The 12,279-nt window shown below is 43.4% G+C and overlaps 1 protein-coding gene across 1 annotated transcript in view; it reads left to right on the top strand.

Annotated features, from left to right (window-relative positions):
• Sec24d (SEC24 homolog D, COPII component) overlaps nucleotides 1-12,279 on the top strand; it is an 86,510-nt gene that overhangs the window by 42,987 nt on the left and 31,244 nt on the right. Inside the window, exons 9-10 of the mRNA XM_075981458.1 lie at nucleotides 6,393-6,531; nucleotides 8,976-9,091. Of these exons, the coding sequence (XP_075837573.1) occupies nucleotides 6,393-6,531; nucleotides 8,976-9,091 (255 nt within the window). The remainder of the gene's footprint in view (nucleotides 1-6,392; nucleotides 6,532-8,975; nucleotides 9,092-12,279) is intronic.

Below are 12,279 nucleotides of genomic sequence, written 5' to 3'. Positions count from 1 at the left end.
GTGTGTGTGTGTGTGTGTGTGTGTGTTTGTGTGCTCACACGCATGTGTGCATGTAGTGTGCATGTGCATGGTGTGTGTGTGTATGTGCTCACACGCATGTGTGCATGTAGTGTGCATGGTGTGTGTGTGTGTGTGTGTGTGTGTGTGTGTGTGTGTGTGTGTGTAAGTGCTACCTCTCCACCTCTTTGGAAACATCTGTGTTTCTTCATCTTTTGTCTTCTTTTTCCCTGGGTCACCTGTGCTAGGACCAAGGGCTAACTGAGATGCCTTTAGCTTATCAAAGTGGACACCAGCTGCCAGATTCTCCCTGCATCCTTCAGTCTCTTCCTGTTACAGAGCCCTCCTGACTGGCACACCCCACTCCCTACCCTAAACTTCTCCATCTCTGGGACTGGGGTGCCCTTCCCCCAGCTGCCTTCCCTATACAACCCAACCTTTTTTTTGTTCCCTGACCCTTCCATCTACTCTCTTGGCCCAGGCTGTCCCTTTTGGTGGACTCCTGCTTTTCCTGTTTCCTTCTTCTTCTCCTCTCCTCTCATGGCTCAGGGTCATGTCCACTCTGGACTCTCCCAGATGTCCCTGCCTCTGGCTATGCCCTCCCTTTTATTTATGATAAACTCTCTCCTCCACCATACCTAAGAGCTGTCATGTCCTTGCCTTTGTTTCTTCTTTTCGCTCAGTGTGGAAGACAGCTTTTCTCCAGCAGCGCCATAGAAGGAAACGCTGTAAAATCATCCAAACTTGCAAAGAGATAATTTATTGGAAATACAAAATGAAGTTGAGCCAACTAAAAAAACTCTTAAAAATATAAATGTTATCTTTGAATTGTACATAGGTGATATATGGTGTGATCTTTAAAATCACTCAGGAAATATATTCTTCAGGCAGGCAAGTCACGATGTGTTTAGAGACTGCAAGGGGCAGGGACTGAACGCCAAAGTTTGGGACTGCCTCTGGGACTTCAGGCTAGCTTGTTGGTCGGCTGCCCCTTGTTTATGAAGGCTAGGATCCAAACTACAACACACTGTCATCCTCAGACTCAACTGTGGCAAGGGCACCATGTGACAGATGCTCACCCAGGACCCTGCTCTCCAGTGGCTTCTTATGGGAGAACCTCAAGGCCAATGTGGAAGTTGTTACAAAGCAGCATCCAGAGAAAGGTCTATTGGCTTCAGATCATGTGACCATGTGCTCTGTGATGTCCCAGCTGGAGATCTTGAGCCAGAAACATCTACTCTGAGATGTTTCCAGAGATACTGGCACAGGCCAACACCCCAAACAAGCCTGTGATGAGGATTCAGTGACCAGTCAGAAAGCTCTGTTGGAAAAATTTAGCGATTATGCCAGCCAGTACTGAATTCACCCTCCTAGTGGCAGGGATTCATGATGTCACTGGCGGGCCAGTAGTTCAGTGTGAAGATGAAGTACCTGACATCCAGGTTGCCAGGCTACGTGGATGCAGAGATGCAGCGAAGTCATTCACTGAACTGCTCAGGAACTGGAGGAACCAGGGAGTGTGCCACCAGTTCTCTGGGATGGAGACTAACAACATTTGGTCTCCTGCTTACACACTCTTCCCAAGCACGATTGTGCCAATTTTGTACAGAGAAATAAATACTGAAAAAGAGGGACTAATGACTGGAGGTGGGGAGGAAGTGAGAGAACGTGTGTGTGTATGTGTGTGAACTCTGTGCTGTAAAGTAAGGCAGGACCCTGGGGTTGGGCCTTGTGCAGTTTTCCCCCTTCCATGTTAGCTTATTTATTGATGTTGTCATCGTTCAGGTCTTGTTTAGGCAGCCATATTGTTCCAACAGTATTGTGATGTTATTTCAGTTTCACTTTTGAGAGAGAATTATTTTTTCCCAGAGTTAAGCCTCCCTCCTACTTGGTTATTCAATGCCAAGGGGTCATATTTTTTTTTATACATACAAACAAACCTAAATGATCTCAGTAGTTTATAGTTATATGAGTGCAAATATATATGTATTGTGTATGTATACATATAATATATGTGTATACACAACACACACATATACAAATGATAGTAAAGAAAAAGAGGCCATGAACTTGAGATGGAATGAAGGGGGATTTGGGAAGATTGGAGGTAGGAGACACAGGAGGGATTGGTGGGAGGAAAAGAGATGGGGAGATATGATGTAGTATGTTTTCATTAAAAATATAAAGTAAAGAACTGTCTAAGTGAGGCAAATGCAAAAAATGAGACAGGCGGGCACTCACCCACGGTGTCCTGGACGCCATTAGGCAGGGCTTGTCTAATCCTAGGCGTGGCTGCTGGGCCTCCGACCAGCATCAGCATCCGGGCTGCACTTCCCTCTTGGCCGTGGCTGCATCTTCTCTCCATCACGGTGCTGCCCGGGGCCATGACTCAGCACTGGACTCTGCCTGCTCTGTCTCTTGATTGCCAGGGTACAGAGCAGGAGGTGGGAGCTGCTGTGGGAGTGGGCGCTGGCTTCCTGAGTCCTTTTGCTTTTAGGCCACTTTGATGTGGCCCGCTGTGCTGGTGGCTGCCCTTCAGACCCAGCAATATTTCTGCTTTCCTATGTAGAGTCAAGGAGAAGTTGGCAGAATATTAACAACATTTAAAATACAGCTTTTCCTACTACCTCAGTAAATTTGGTAATTGCTTTAATATCTACAAAATGTGTTTATGTATATGTGTGTATAGATATATGCCTGTATTTTATGAATTTGTTTTAGAATAGTTGGTAAATTTTAGTAAACTTTATATTTATTAATTTTATGAGGTACTAGCTGCTCTAAGTTTGGCTGTTTCTAAAATTACACAAGTGATTGCAATTGTTATCTTGGGCATGACCCAGAGAACGTTGTTTTCAAGTGTGGTCTCACAGTGCCACCTACTGGATATAGTCTGTAAAAACAACTTTACAGTTTTGGCTTAGTAGGTTACTTCTTGCTGTCCTAGGACAGAAAATCTACAGCAAAACTCAAGTGTCTGGAGTTTTATTTTGTTGAGACATGACCTGTGTAAGCAAGGCTTGCCTTGTATGTAGGCTCCTTTTCCCATGGCCTTCCTCCTGCCGGATCACAAGCTCATACCCTTGTTCTGTGCTTTGTACGTGCAGTGTTTGTAACAACATACAAGCAAACAAAAACCCACAGCCTAAAGATCTTAGAAGGTGTGGACGGGATTCATCCTCTTGAATATCTGATTTTGTTTTGAAGATATAGTCTGTGACTGGTCTCACATCTCCTTTTTGAACTCTGGTCTTATGAACTCCAGTCTATGGAATGTGTAGTTAGGCACCAGTTTGATCTTGACATGTTTGATATAGGGCCCACCCATTAGACTGTGGAGAGGAACCAATAGACTTGACAGTAGCCTGTGATGTTTGCGTGGTCTATAGGGCCCCTTTGGCCAACTTTGAATGATAATTTTGAGTAAGTAAAATTATCTACTTTTTTCCAATTAAAACATTTAAATGACAAATAGTATCAGTATGCTATTTGCCACACCCCTGATAATCCCAAAATAGGAGATTCCAAAATCATCTTTGTCCTTTTCCATCTTCAGCGTCCCTGTTACCAGCTTACATATTGATAAACTCACGCAACATGGTAGCAGAACTAACAATAGTCAGAAAAAATATAGCGTGAACAGGAGTGTACAGAGGTCAAAGATGAACGCACGCTTAGAAGCTGGGGCAGGTGAGACACGGTGGCCAGTCTTGGAGAAGAAGGAGTTTCACTTACAAATGCGTATTCACTACAGTTAAGCATAGAAGAAAAGGCAGCTTCGGTCTTTCTGAGCTTATGCACCTGACTGTGGAGCCAATAGGTGGCATGGGAAGAGAGTGAACCCTGGCGGTTTTCAACACAGCCTGAGAGATTAAACAAGATAGTGTCACTTTCAAACCTTCCCCCATCACCCGTGAACGAAACATAAACAGTTAAAAAAGCTTTTAAGATTCTTTGCTGCTGCCACCCTGGTTGCCTGAAAACCTTTCTTATCATCCCAAGGAGCGAACACAGGAAAACGTAAGTGTTTGTAATAGCCAAGAGAGAGTCCTGACTGGACTGCCATTTATTGCTAGACATCCATGCTGATTCTGGGAGGTAGCGTCTCCCAGGACTGGAATGCTTACGTGGTGGTTGGTGATAGTTTCCAGACGTTTTAGGCCTGGTCTGCCTTTGGGCAAATTATAATCCTGAAAATAAAGGCAAATTACCTTCCATTCCCACTGATTTGTCTGGCAAATAATTGTATTTATTTGTTTCTAAAGCACTTCAAGGAACTGATTGTAGTCTTTGAAGTCTTTGGAAACAAAAGGCTGAAAAAAAGTAGAATTTGGCCATGGTCAAGGCAAATTACAGAATCCTTCCTTGTTTAGCTTCAGAAAGTGTCGTCTGGTTTCAGAAAGTAAACACAGGGACACAGGCCCCAGAAGCAGTGGCCTGGCCAATGCCATTTGCTCTGCCTTCAGTTCTTGCTTTCCTGACTTGTCCTGGGCCTTTTGTTTGGTGACTGTATCTTCCCGCTCATGCGGGCCCCTAGATCATGTTTTATTGCTACTAGCTAAAAAAAAAAAAGCAAACTCGAGCCAGTTTATGTCTTTCAGACGTATGTATAAAAACACTACTGTGTACATCCATGTGCAGGTTTGAAGCAAATCCCTAGATGCTTAAAAATGCCTCTCAGCTTTTAACCACTAGTTCATAGCCATATTAAAGTCCCCCAGAAGGTAGATTTTCTGTCTTCTAGGTCATTTTTATGAGAACAGTTTGCAGTAACTAAGAAGTTGGCCTTTAGAAACCCAAGTACATTTCATACTACGCAGCTCTAACCCTCCCATTAAAGACAGTTTTTCATGTGCTAAGTGCTTTTTAGAGAGATAAAGTTGTTCTGGATAGAAACAATGGCAGCTCCGTTTCCCCAGCCGTCTGTGCCAAGAACATGTCTCCGCATGCTCACATTAATCCTTGTCTCAACAACTCCTCCTCCCCTCCCACCTTTCCTCCTCTTCCACTGTTCCGAGACCTCACAGCCCATTTCTGAAACCCCAGCAGTGGGTCAGCTTTCACTCTGAACATCTGACAAAGGCAAACTGGGTTTGCTAAACCTCTGGGAGAAACTGGCCTGATGATCCCTCACCCCACCTGATGGTCCCCCACCCCAGCTGATGGTCCCTCACCCCACTTGATGCTCCCCTACCCCAGCTGATGGTCCCTTACCCCATCTGATGCTCCCCCATTCCATCTGATGGTCCCCCACCCCACCTGATGATCCCTCACCCCACCTGATAATCTCTCACCCCACCTGATGGTCCCCTGCTCTTCAGGCCTCCATAAAAAGTATCTTCTTTACTTATAACTTTATCTTTAAAATTTTTAATTGTCATGAGCAACTCATCGGTTCTCAGGGATTTCTGAAGGTGTTTTCTTTTAACCAGGTTTATAAAAGCAAGAAGGGTCTTTGTGGTTTTATTACAAAAGCTGGGACATTAAGAGGCAAGCAGAGTCCTGATGCTGGGCCTCTTTGCTTTCAATCTAGTCTGGCTTTCTACGTTGTGTTGATGAGAAAGATGCATCTGAATCAAGTATTTTTTTTCCAGTCTGTCAAACATGGCCAGTCACACTAAGGGTACTACTATGAAGTTTTGTCATTTAACGAAGTAACAAAAAGTATAATCAGCCTCCAGCCTTAATAAGTGGCCATTCTTGCATATTTTTCAAATAGTTTCATTTTTACAAATGCTTTATTACACGGATTCACTTTATTTTATGTGTGAGTGCTTTGTCTACATGTATGTATGTGTGCTTGGTGCCCATGGAAGTCAAAAGAGGGCATCAGATCTCCTGGAACTGGAGTTATGGATGGTGGTGAACAACCTTGGTGGCACTAGGAACTGAACCTGGGTCCTCTAGAGCAAAGTGCTCTTAACCCCTGAGTCGTCTCTCCAGGCCAAATAGTTTCATGTTAGAAGAAGTCATTCGTAAACTACATGAACAACATGCGGCCATACACACTAGATCCCTTGGAGTGTGCACAGATCAGCAGGATGCATGCTGTAGGCACGGGAGCATTTTCACAGAAGCTCAATGAACTATTTACATTATTCTATTTTATTTATTCTCTTTTCACACACACACACAGACAGGTAATGCTGCATACACATATTGACATCGATATGCAGGTGTTAATATGCGCTTACAAATGAGATATGTTTGTAAGGGATACTCTTTGTCTGGGTGTGGTGGGCTGTGTCATAGTCCTTGAATTCAGCGATGGTCTGGGAGGAATCTTCACGGTCCTGGCAAATGCTCAGGGTTTCTCAGTGAGCCCTAGTGGAGGGTCTTGATAGCACCCAGAATCTCCGTGCTCCCAATTCATTTCGTTTTCTCCCTTCTTCTAGACCCCCTTGTACTTGGTAAACCACGGCGAGAGCGGACCAGTGCGGTGCAACCGGTGCAAAGCCTACATGTGCCCGTTCATGCAGTTCATTGAGGGCGGCAGGCGCTATCAGTGTGGATTTTGCAGCTGTGTGAATGACGGTACATGGTGCCCTTAAGAGTACTTTTTAGATGCTTTTTCCTTAAAAACCAGAAATATTTGACACCTTAGCTTAAGGAAGACAGCTTTTTTTTTTTCCTGGGTGGTACTACTTGTAGCGTCCCTAAACAGAAGCCATTACTAATGGAGCTAGGTCCCTGTTATCCGTACGTAGATGCAGGAGCCCCACATGGAAACTGTGCTATCGCTTTGCGTGAAACCGGAGCATGTAACGGCGGAGCTGCGTCTCTTCCACAGTGCCCCATCGCCTGAGGTTGTTCTTGAATTCATGGTATTTAGGAAAAGCTCATATAACCAAGGGCTTTCCCCTTCTGATATAAATGTTGGATTTTTCAGGAGGAAGGGGCCTGTGATGATGCCTTTTTGGGTGTGTTTTTCGTTTCATCCTCTTGTCAATCCGCTAATGTTGATGTTAGCCTGTGAGGGAGGCCACTACAGAGAGAGCCCATGGATAAAGCACTTGTCCACAATCACAAGGGCCTGAGTTTGGTCCTCTGCACCCACATGAAAAACAATCAGAGCCTGGTGCTGTGGGCTTGGAAAGGGAGACTCCCTATGGCTCCCTGGCTGGCCGGACTAGCCAAATGGTCAAGCTCCAAGTCCCAATGAGAGACCCTGTCTCAAGTAACAAGGTGGACGGCTCCTGTGGAATACCACCTGAGGTGGACCTCCCCCCCCCACACGTGTAGCTACACACAGACACACGCACACATGTACACAATACCACCTGAGGTGGACCTCCCTCACACATGCAGCTACACATAGATACATGCACGCATGCACACATATGCACACATATGCACACATATGCACACACACACACACACACTCATGCACACACAGAAACCAGGAGAGAAACAGATTCTGTGGCAGAGCATAATTTATCATGTGACTCGAATTTGATTGAGGATAGGTGACAGGATAATATTAAATGTTAATGAGCATGTAAAATTAATTTTAAACATCCCATTATATGTAGATGTGTAAATGAATTTTACATTATGCTGTATAGAAATGACCATTCCACATGCTGTAGGCCAGACAGCCCAGAAATCTGCACGACACCTACGTGTAACCAGTCACTATCATGGCCCCTGGTTTATTTGACTTTACTGACAGAGACTGTCATCTTCGCCTTCTGTAATCTTTTCAAGATGTTGAATTCGCCAAGTTCAGGGTCAAATATGTAAATATAAACTTTATAGAGTTCACTCTTAAGTAGTCATGAGATGATAAGAACATAGACTCTGAAACTTCTGGGTTTTTGAAAATCTGACTTTAGAAAATTAATCCTGTTATAGTTTGCATGTTCACAGCTGAACATAAAGACTCCTAAGTGTTGGTTTCAAACCAAAAGGTACTGCTTTTGTGGTTTTTACAGAGGGGGGATGCTGTTCTTAGCAAAATACTTAAAAGCATTGGTAGCTTTCCCACATACTCCTAACAGAAGTCTCGCAGCCTTCTCTGGCCATCACCAGGCAACAGGAGCTCTTTTGAGCAGAGACTCCGAGCCTTATTTGTCCAAGTGTGGAGCGCGTGAGTCATAACTCTTGCTCTGCCTTTGGGTGACTTCCAGAACTTCGCTAGAAGTAACCTCCCGAGACTTTGGAATCAAATTAGACTTCCACTGAGATCTTTCGGGTGCAGTCTTTCCCTAATACAGTAATCTTCTACATGAGGAGGGCCGGCTGCTAGCAGATCAGCGTGTGAAAGCCCAGGGCTGAGGACATGTCTTAATTAAGGTGTAATGAAGATCGTAGTGGATAGGCTAATCCAGATCATCAGCTATGTTAAAAATCCAAATAGAAAACTAAATTTATAGAGGAGAGGTGACTTAGTGGATGCAGATACTTGGGTGTGTTAGTTTGGAAACAACGGCACTTTTCTCTGGAAGTCCCAAAATTATAAATGGCCTTTGCTAGCAATAACTTGTCTATGATCGAGAGCTTTTTAACAAAGCTCTCATTCCGGTTACATGAATGCAAATATTGTGGTCTGTGGCTTTCTATATAGATAAAATATTTCCTGATTACAATGTAGTAATACATTATGCTGAGAAATAGTAATGAAGCAATCAACACTGATGAAAAGTATGTATAAAATTATGTAGTTCTATAGATAGCATTGCAGGCAGATTGACTTGACTATAAAAAAAATCAAAGCTTATATATGGCAAAACTGTTATAAACATAATTAAAAGACAAAATCGTAATGACTTACCACATATACAAGAGTCAAAAAGTCAGTAACTTTAAAAGAGAAAACTCATTTTTCACATGTCGCTAAGACATGTTCTCACAATGATACTGAGAACAACTTGTGTTCCTGATCCTAAGTCCTTTCTGCTATAATAAAATGTGAGAATTTCTTGGGTTGTCTGCTTGTGAAAACAAAGGATTTTCTGCCCCTGGTTTGCTTTCCTTAGTCCCTCCATTCTATTTCCAACATCTGGACCACATTGGAAGGCGAGTGGACCACTATGAGAAGCCGGAGCTGTCCCTGGGATCCTATGAATATGTGGCTACGTTGGATTACTGCAGGGTGAGTGTTGCCAGGATGTAATCATTTCTATGTCTATTCTGAGTTTCACTGAACAACTTCCATATGTAAAGACATGACACGGTTCACAGACAGAGCATCTCTGGGGCATGTAGAAATGCCTCTCACACAGATCCGAACTAACTCGTTAGCATCATTCAGTTGCTGAGCTGTCTCCTGGGGGTAACCAAGCTTAGAAGTGTGGTATAGAAATAGGAAACAATTCCTTTTTGTGTGTTTGAGAGAGAGGATCCTGTCTTTTGTTTGTTTTGATTTGGTTTCTGAGACGGGGTCTCCCTTAGTTTGGTCCTTGACCCTGCTGTGTGGCTGAAGATGACCTTGAACTCCTGAATGCTAGGGTGAATGGCCTGTGGCGCCTCTCCCGGATGTTGTTCGGCTTCTTAAATGCAGTAATCTAATTCCACATAGGTCTCTGGCTCTTTTGGTTTTTTAGTGACTTCTCTACCAAGCCAGAAACTTAACCAGTATGCTTAGAGGACTGCAGGCTTCCTTACTTTAATATGTAACTCTGAGACTCATTTGACTACCTCCCATAAACTTCTTTGGGTTCTTTCTTTTTCTTTTTATTGTTTTTATTGAGCTGTATGTTTTTCTCTGCTCTCTTCCCTTCTTCCTTCCTCTCACCTCTCCTCTCTCCCATGATCCCCATGCTCCCGATTTACTCAGATCTTGTCTTTTTCTACTTCCCATGTAGCATAGATCCATGTTTGTCTCTGTTAGGGTTCTCTTTGTTGTCTAGATTCTCTTGGGGTTGTGAATTGTAGGCTGGTTTTTCTTGCTTTGTGTCTAAAAGCCACTTATGAGTGAGTACATGTGATAATTGTCTTTCTGGGTCTGGGTTACCTCACTCAATATGGTGTTTTCTAGCTCCATCCATTCACCGCCAAATTTCAAGATGTCATTATTTTTTCTACTGTGTAGTACTCCATTGTGTACCACATATTTTTTTATTTATTTATCCATTCTTCAGTCGAGGGACATTTAAGTTGTTTCCAGGTTCTGGCTTTGACAAACAACCCTGCTGTGGACATAGTTGAGCACATGTCCTTGTAGTATGATTGAGCATCCTATTGTTATATACCCAATAGCGGTGTTGCTGGTTCTTGAAGTAGGCTGTTTCCTAATTTTCTGAGAGTCACCATACTGAAATCTAAAGTGGCTGTACAAGTTTGCACTCCTACCAGCAATGCAGGAGTATTCCCCTTACCCCATATTCTCTCCAGTAGAAGCTGTCATCAGTGTTTTTGGTTTTGGCCATTCTGACAGGTTTAAGATGGAATCTCAGAGTTGTTTTGATTTGCAATTCTCTGATGACTAAGGATGTTGAGCAATTTTTAAGTGTCTTTTAGCCATTTTAGATTCGTCTGTTGTGAGTTCTCTGTTCAGGTCTGTACCCATGCATAAAACTCAAGTACAAATGGATCAAAGGCCTCAACATAAGACCAACCACACTGAACCTCACAGAAGAGAAAGTTGGAAGCACACTTGAACACATTGGCACAGGAGACCACTTCCTAAATATGACCCCGTAGCACAGACACTGAGAGCAACAGTTAATAAATGGGTTTTTTCTTAAAAGAAAAAAAGATAACCAAATTAACTTTCCTTATCAAGTCACTGGCTGGGAGACACTATGCTGCCGCTGCCACCACGGGGCTGTCTACAACTGTATGAAATCCTCAACACAGAGACTGACTTTATCGGCTCTGCCTTTATATAGTAAAGATAACGGGGTGTCTTTCTCCTGGCCCATCATGTGTGTATGACTCCTGTCTGGAAAATGACTACTTATTCTCTGCTTACTGACTAGATGGAAGTTCCTTATGAGCACGTGTCCTCGTTTATTTGTTCCCATGGGTGCTTCTTTTTCTTCATCAAACTTAGGGGACATCTTCGTTTTATCTGTTCTCCCTGTGATAACTGTGCTTTTGCATGTGTGTCCTCCTCCTAGATTCTGGCACGTTGGGGTCTCAGTTTGATTTGTGACATTTTTACAGTGTCGTGTTGTGTGCCACGTTGTATAGGGGCAGGTGAGAGCGCTTCAGTTGCAGATCAAATGTATAGAAGGTAATGGAACCTCCCCTGTCAGCATACCATGAAGTGTGTAGCCAAGTGTTTTACAAGATCAGTATGGAGTTTCCCTGAGGAAAAGCAAATCTACCATCAGCTTTTCTTCCTGAATAAGAATGTAGGGCTTTTTTAAAGTTAATTTTAATTCATTTTGACATGTCTTAGATACCTTGGATGTCCAAACAATTCATCTTTGTGCTGTAATAACTGCCCCCAAACCAGCAATATGATAAACAAGTTCAAAGACTTGGCCTAAGAAGCATGTCTGATCACAGTCTGATCACAGTATGCTACACTGTGAATGGTCAAAGCTGGAGGGGAGCGCAGTCAGAAAGGTGTGTATTGGGAAGTAGTATAAGTGAGTTCAGCCAGGAGCAGACAGCCGGGCTCACACTCACCTCGAATCCCAGCACCTGGGAGGCAGAAGCAGATGGAGCTCTGTGAGTTCACAGCCATCCTGGTCTACAGAGTGAGTTCCAGGACAGCCAGAGCTAGTGGGACCCTATAAAAACAAAACAAAACCCAGAAAACAAACAAAAGTAAACAGTAGTAATAATGAAAGGGTACAGCGTGAGCAGAGAACCGAACTGCAGAAGTGGGTCACAGGGACGGCTCGGTCACTTCTGCTTGGGGTGTCTGAAGACACTGCTGGTGACTGATGTGGACCCATTGTAAGCACCAAGACTGCTGGAGAATGTACTCCATTTTCTTCAAAACCTTATAAGAATTCAAGTATTTTTTAAAATGCTATGTCAAATAAAACATATTTACTACTGTCCTGACTCAGGTTCTGGGGGTGGGGGTATGATTCTGTGTAGGAAGCATTTTGGAAACCGCAGCCACTTAAACTGAGAGAATGCATATTGGGAATGAGAAGTAAACTGAAGAAGGATTTTGAGACAAATCTGTCCTTTTCCTACTGGGTTAGCATCGTGTCTTTGGGGTTTTAGATTTTTGTACACATTGTAAAGGAAGTTTTATAGAAAGTGTGGGTTGACAAGCTGTTGAGAGCTTATGTTACTTTAATAGGACTAGGGATAATGAAAAGTGGGGAGGCAGTGGTTTCCACTGATTTCTGCTGCTTTGTACACACACACACA

The sequence above is a fragment of the Microtus pennsylvanicus genome, chromosome 7 (assembly GCF_037038515.1).
Source record: "Microtus pennsylvanicus isolate mMicPen1 chromosome 7, mMicPen1.hap1, whole genome shotgun sequence".
Classification (NCBI taxonomy): Eukaryota; Metazoa; Chordata; class Mammalia; order Rodentia; family Cricetidae; genus Microtus; species Microtus pennsylvanicus.
The sequence above is the reverse complement of the archived record's forward strand: the minus strand, read 5'-3'. Positions and strand labels throughout refer to the sequence as shown.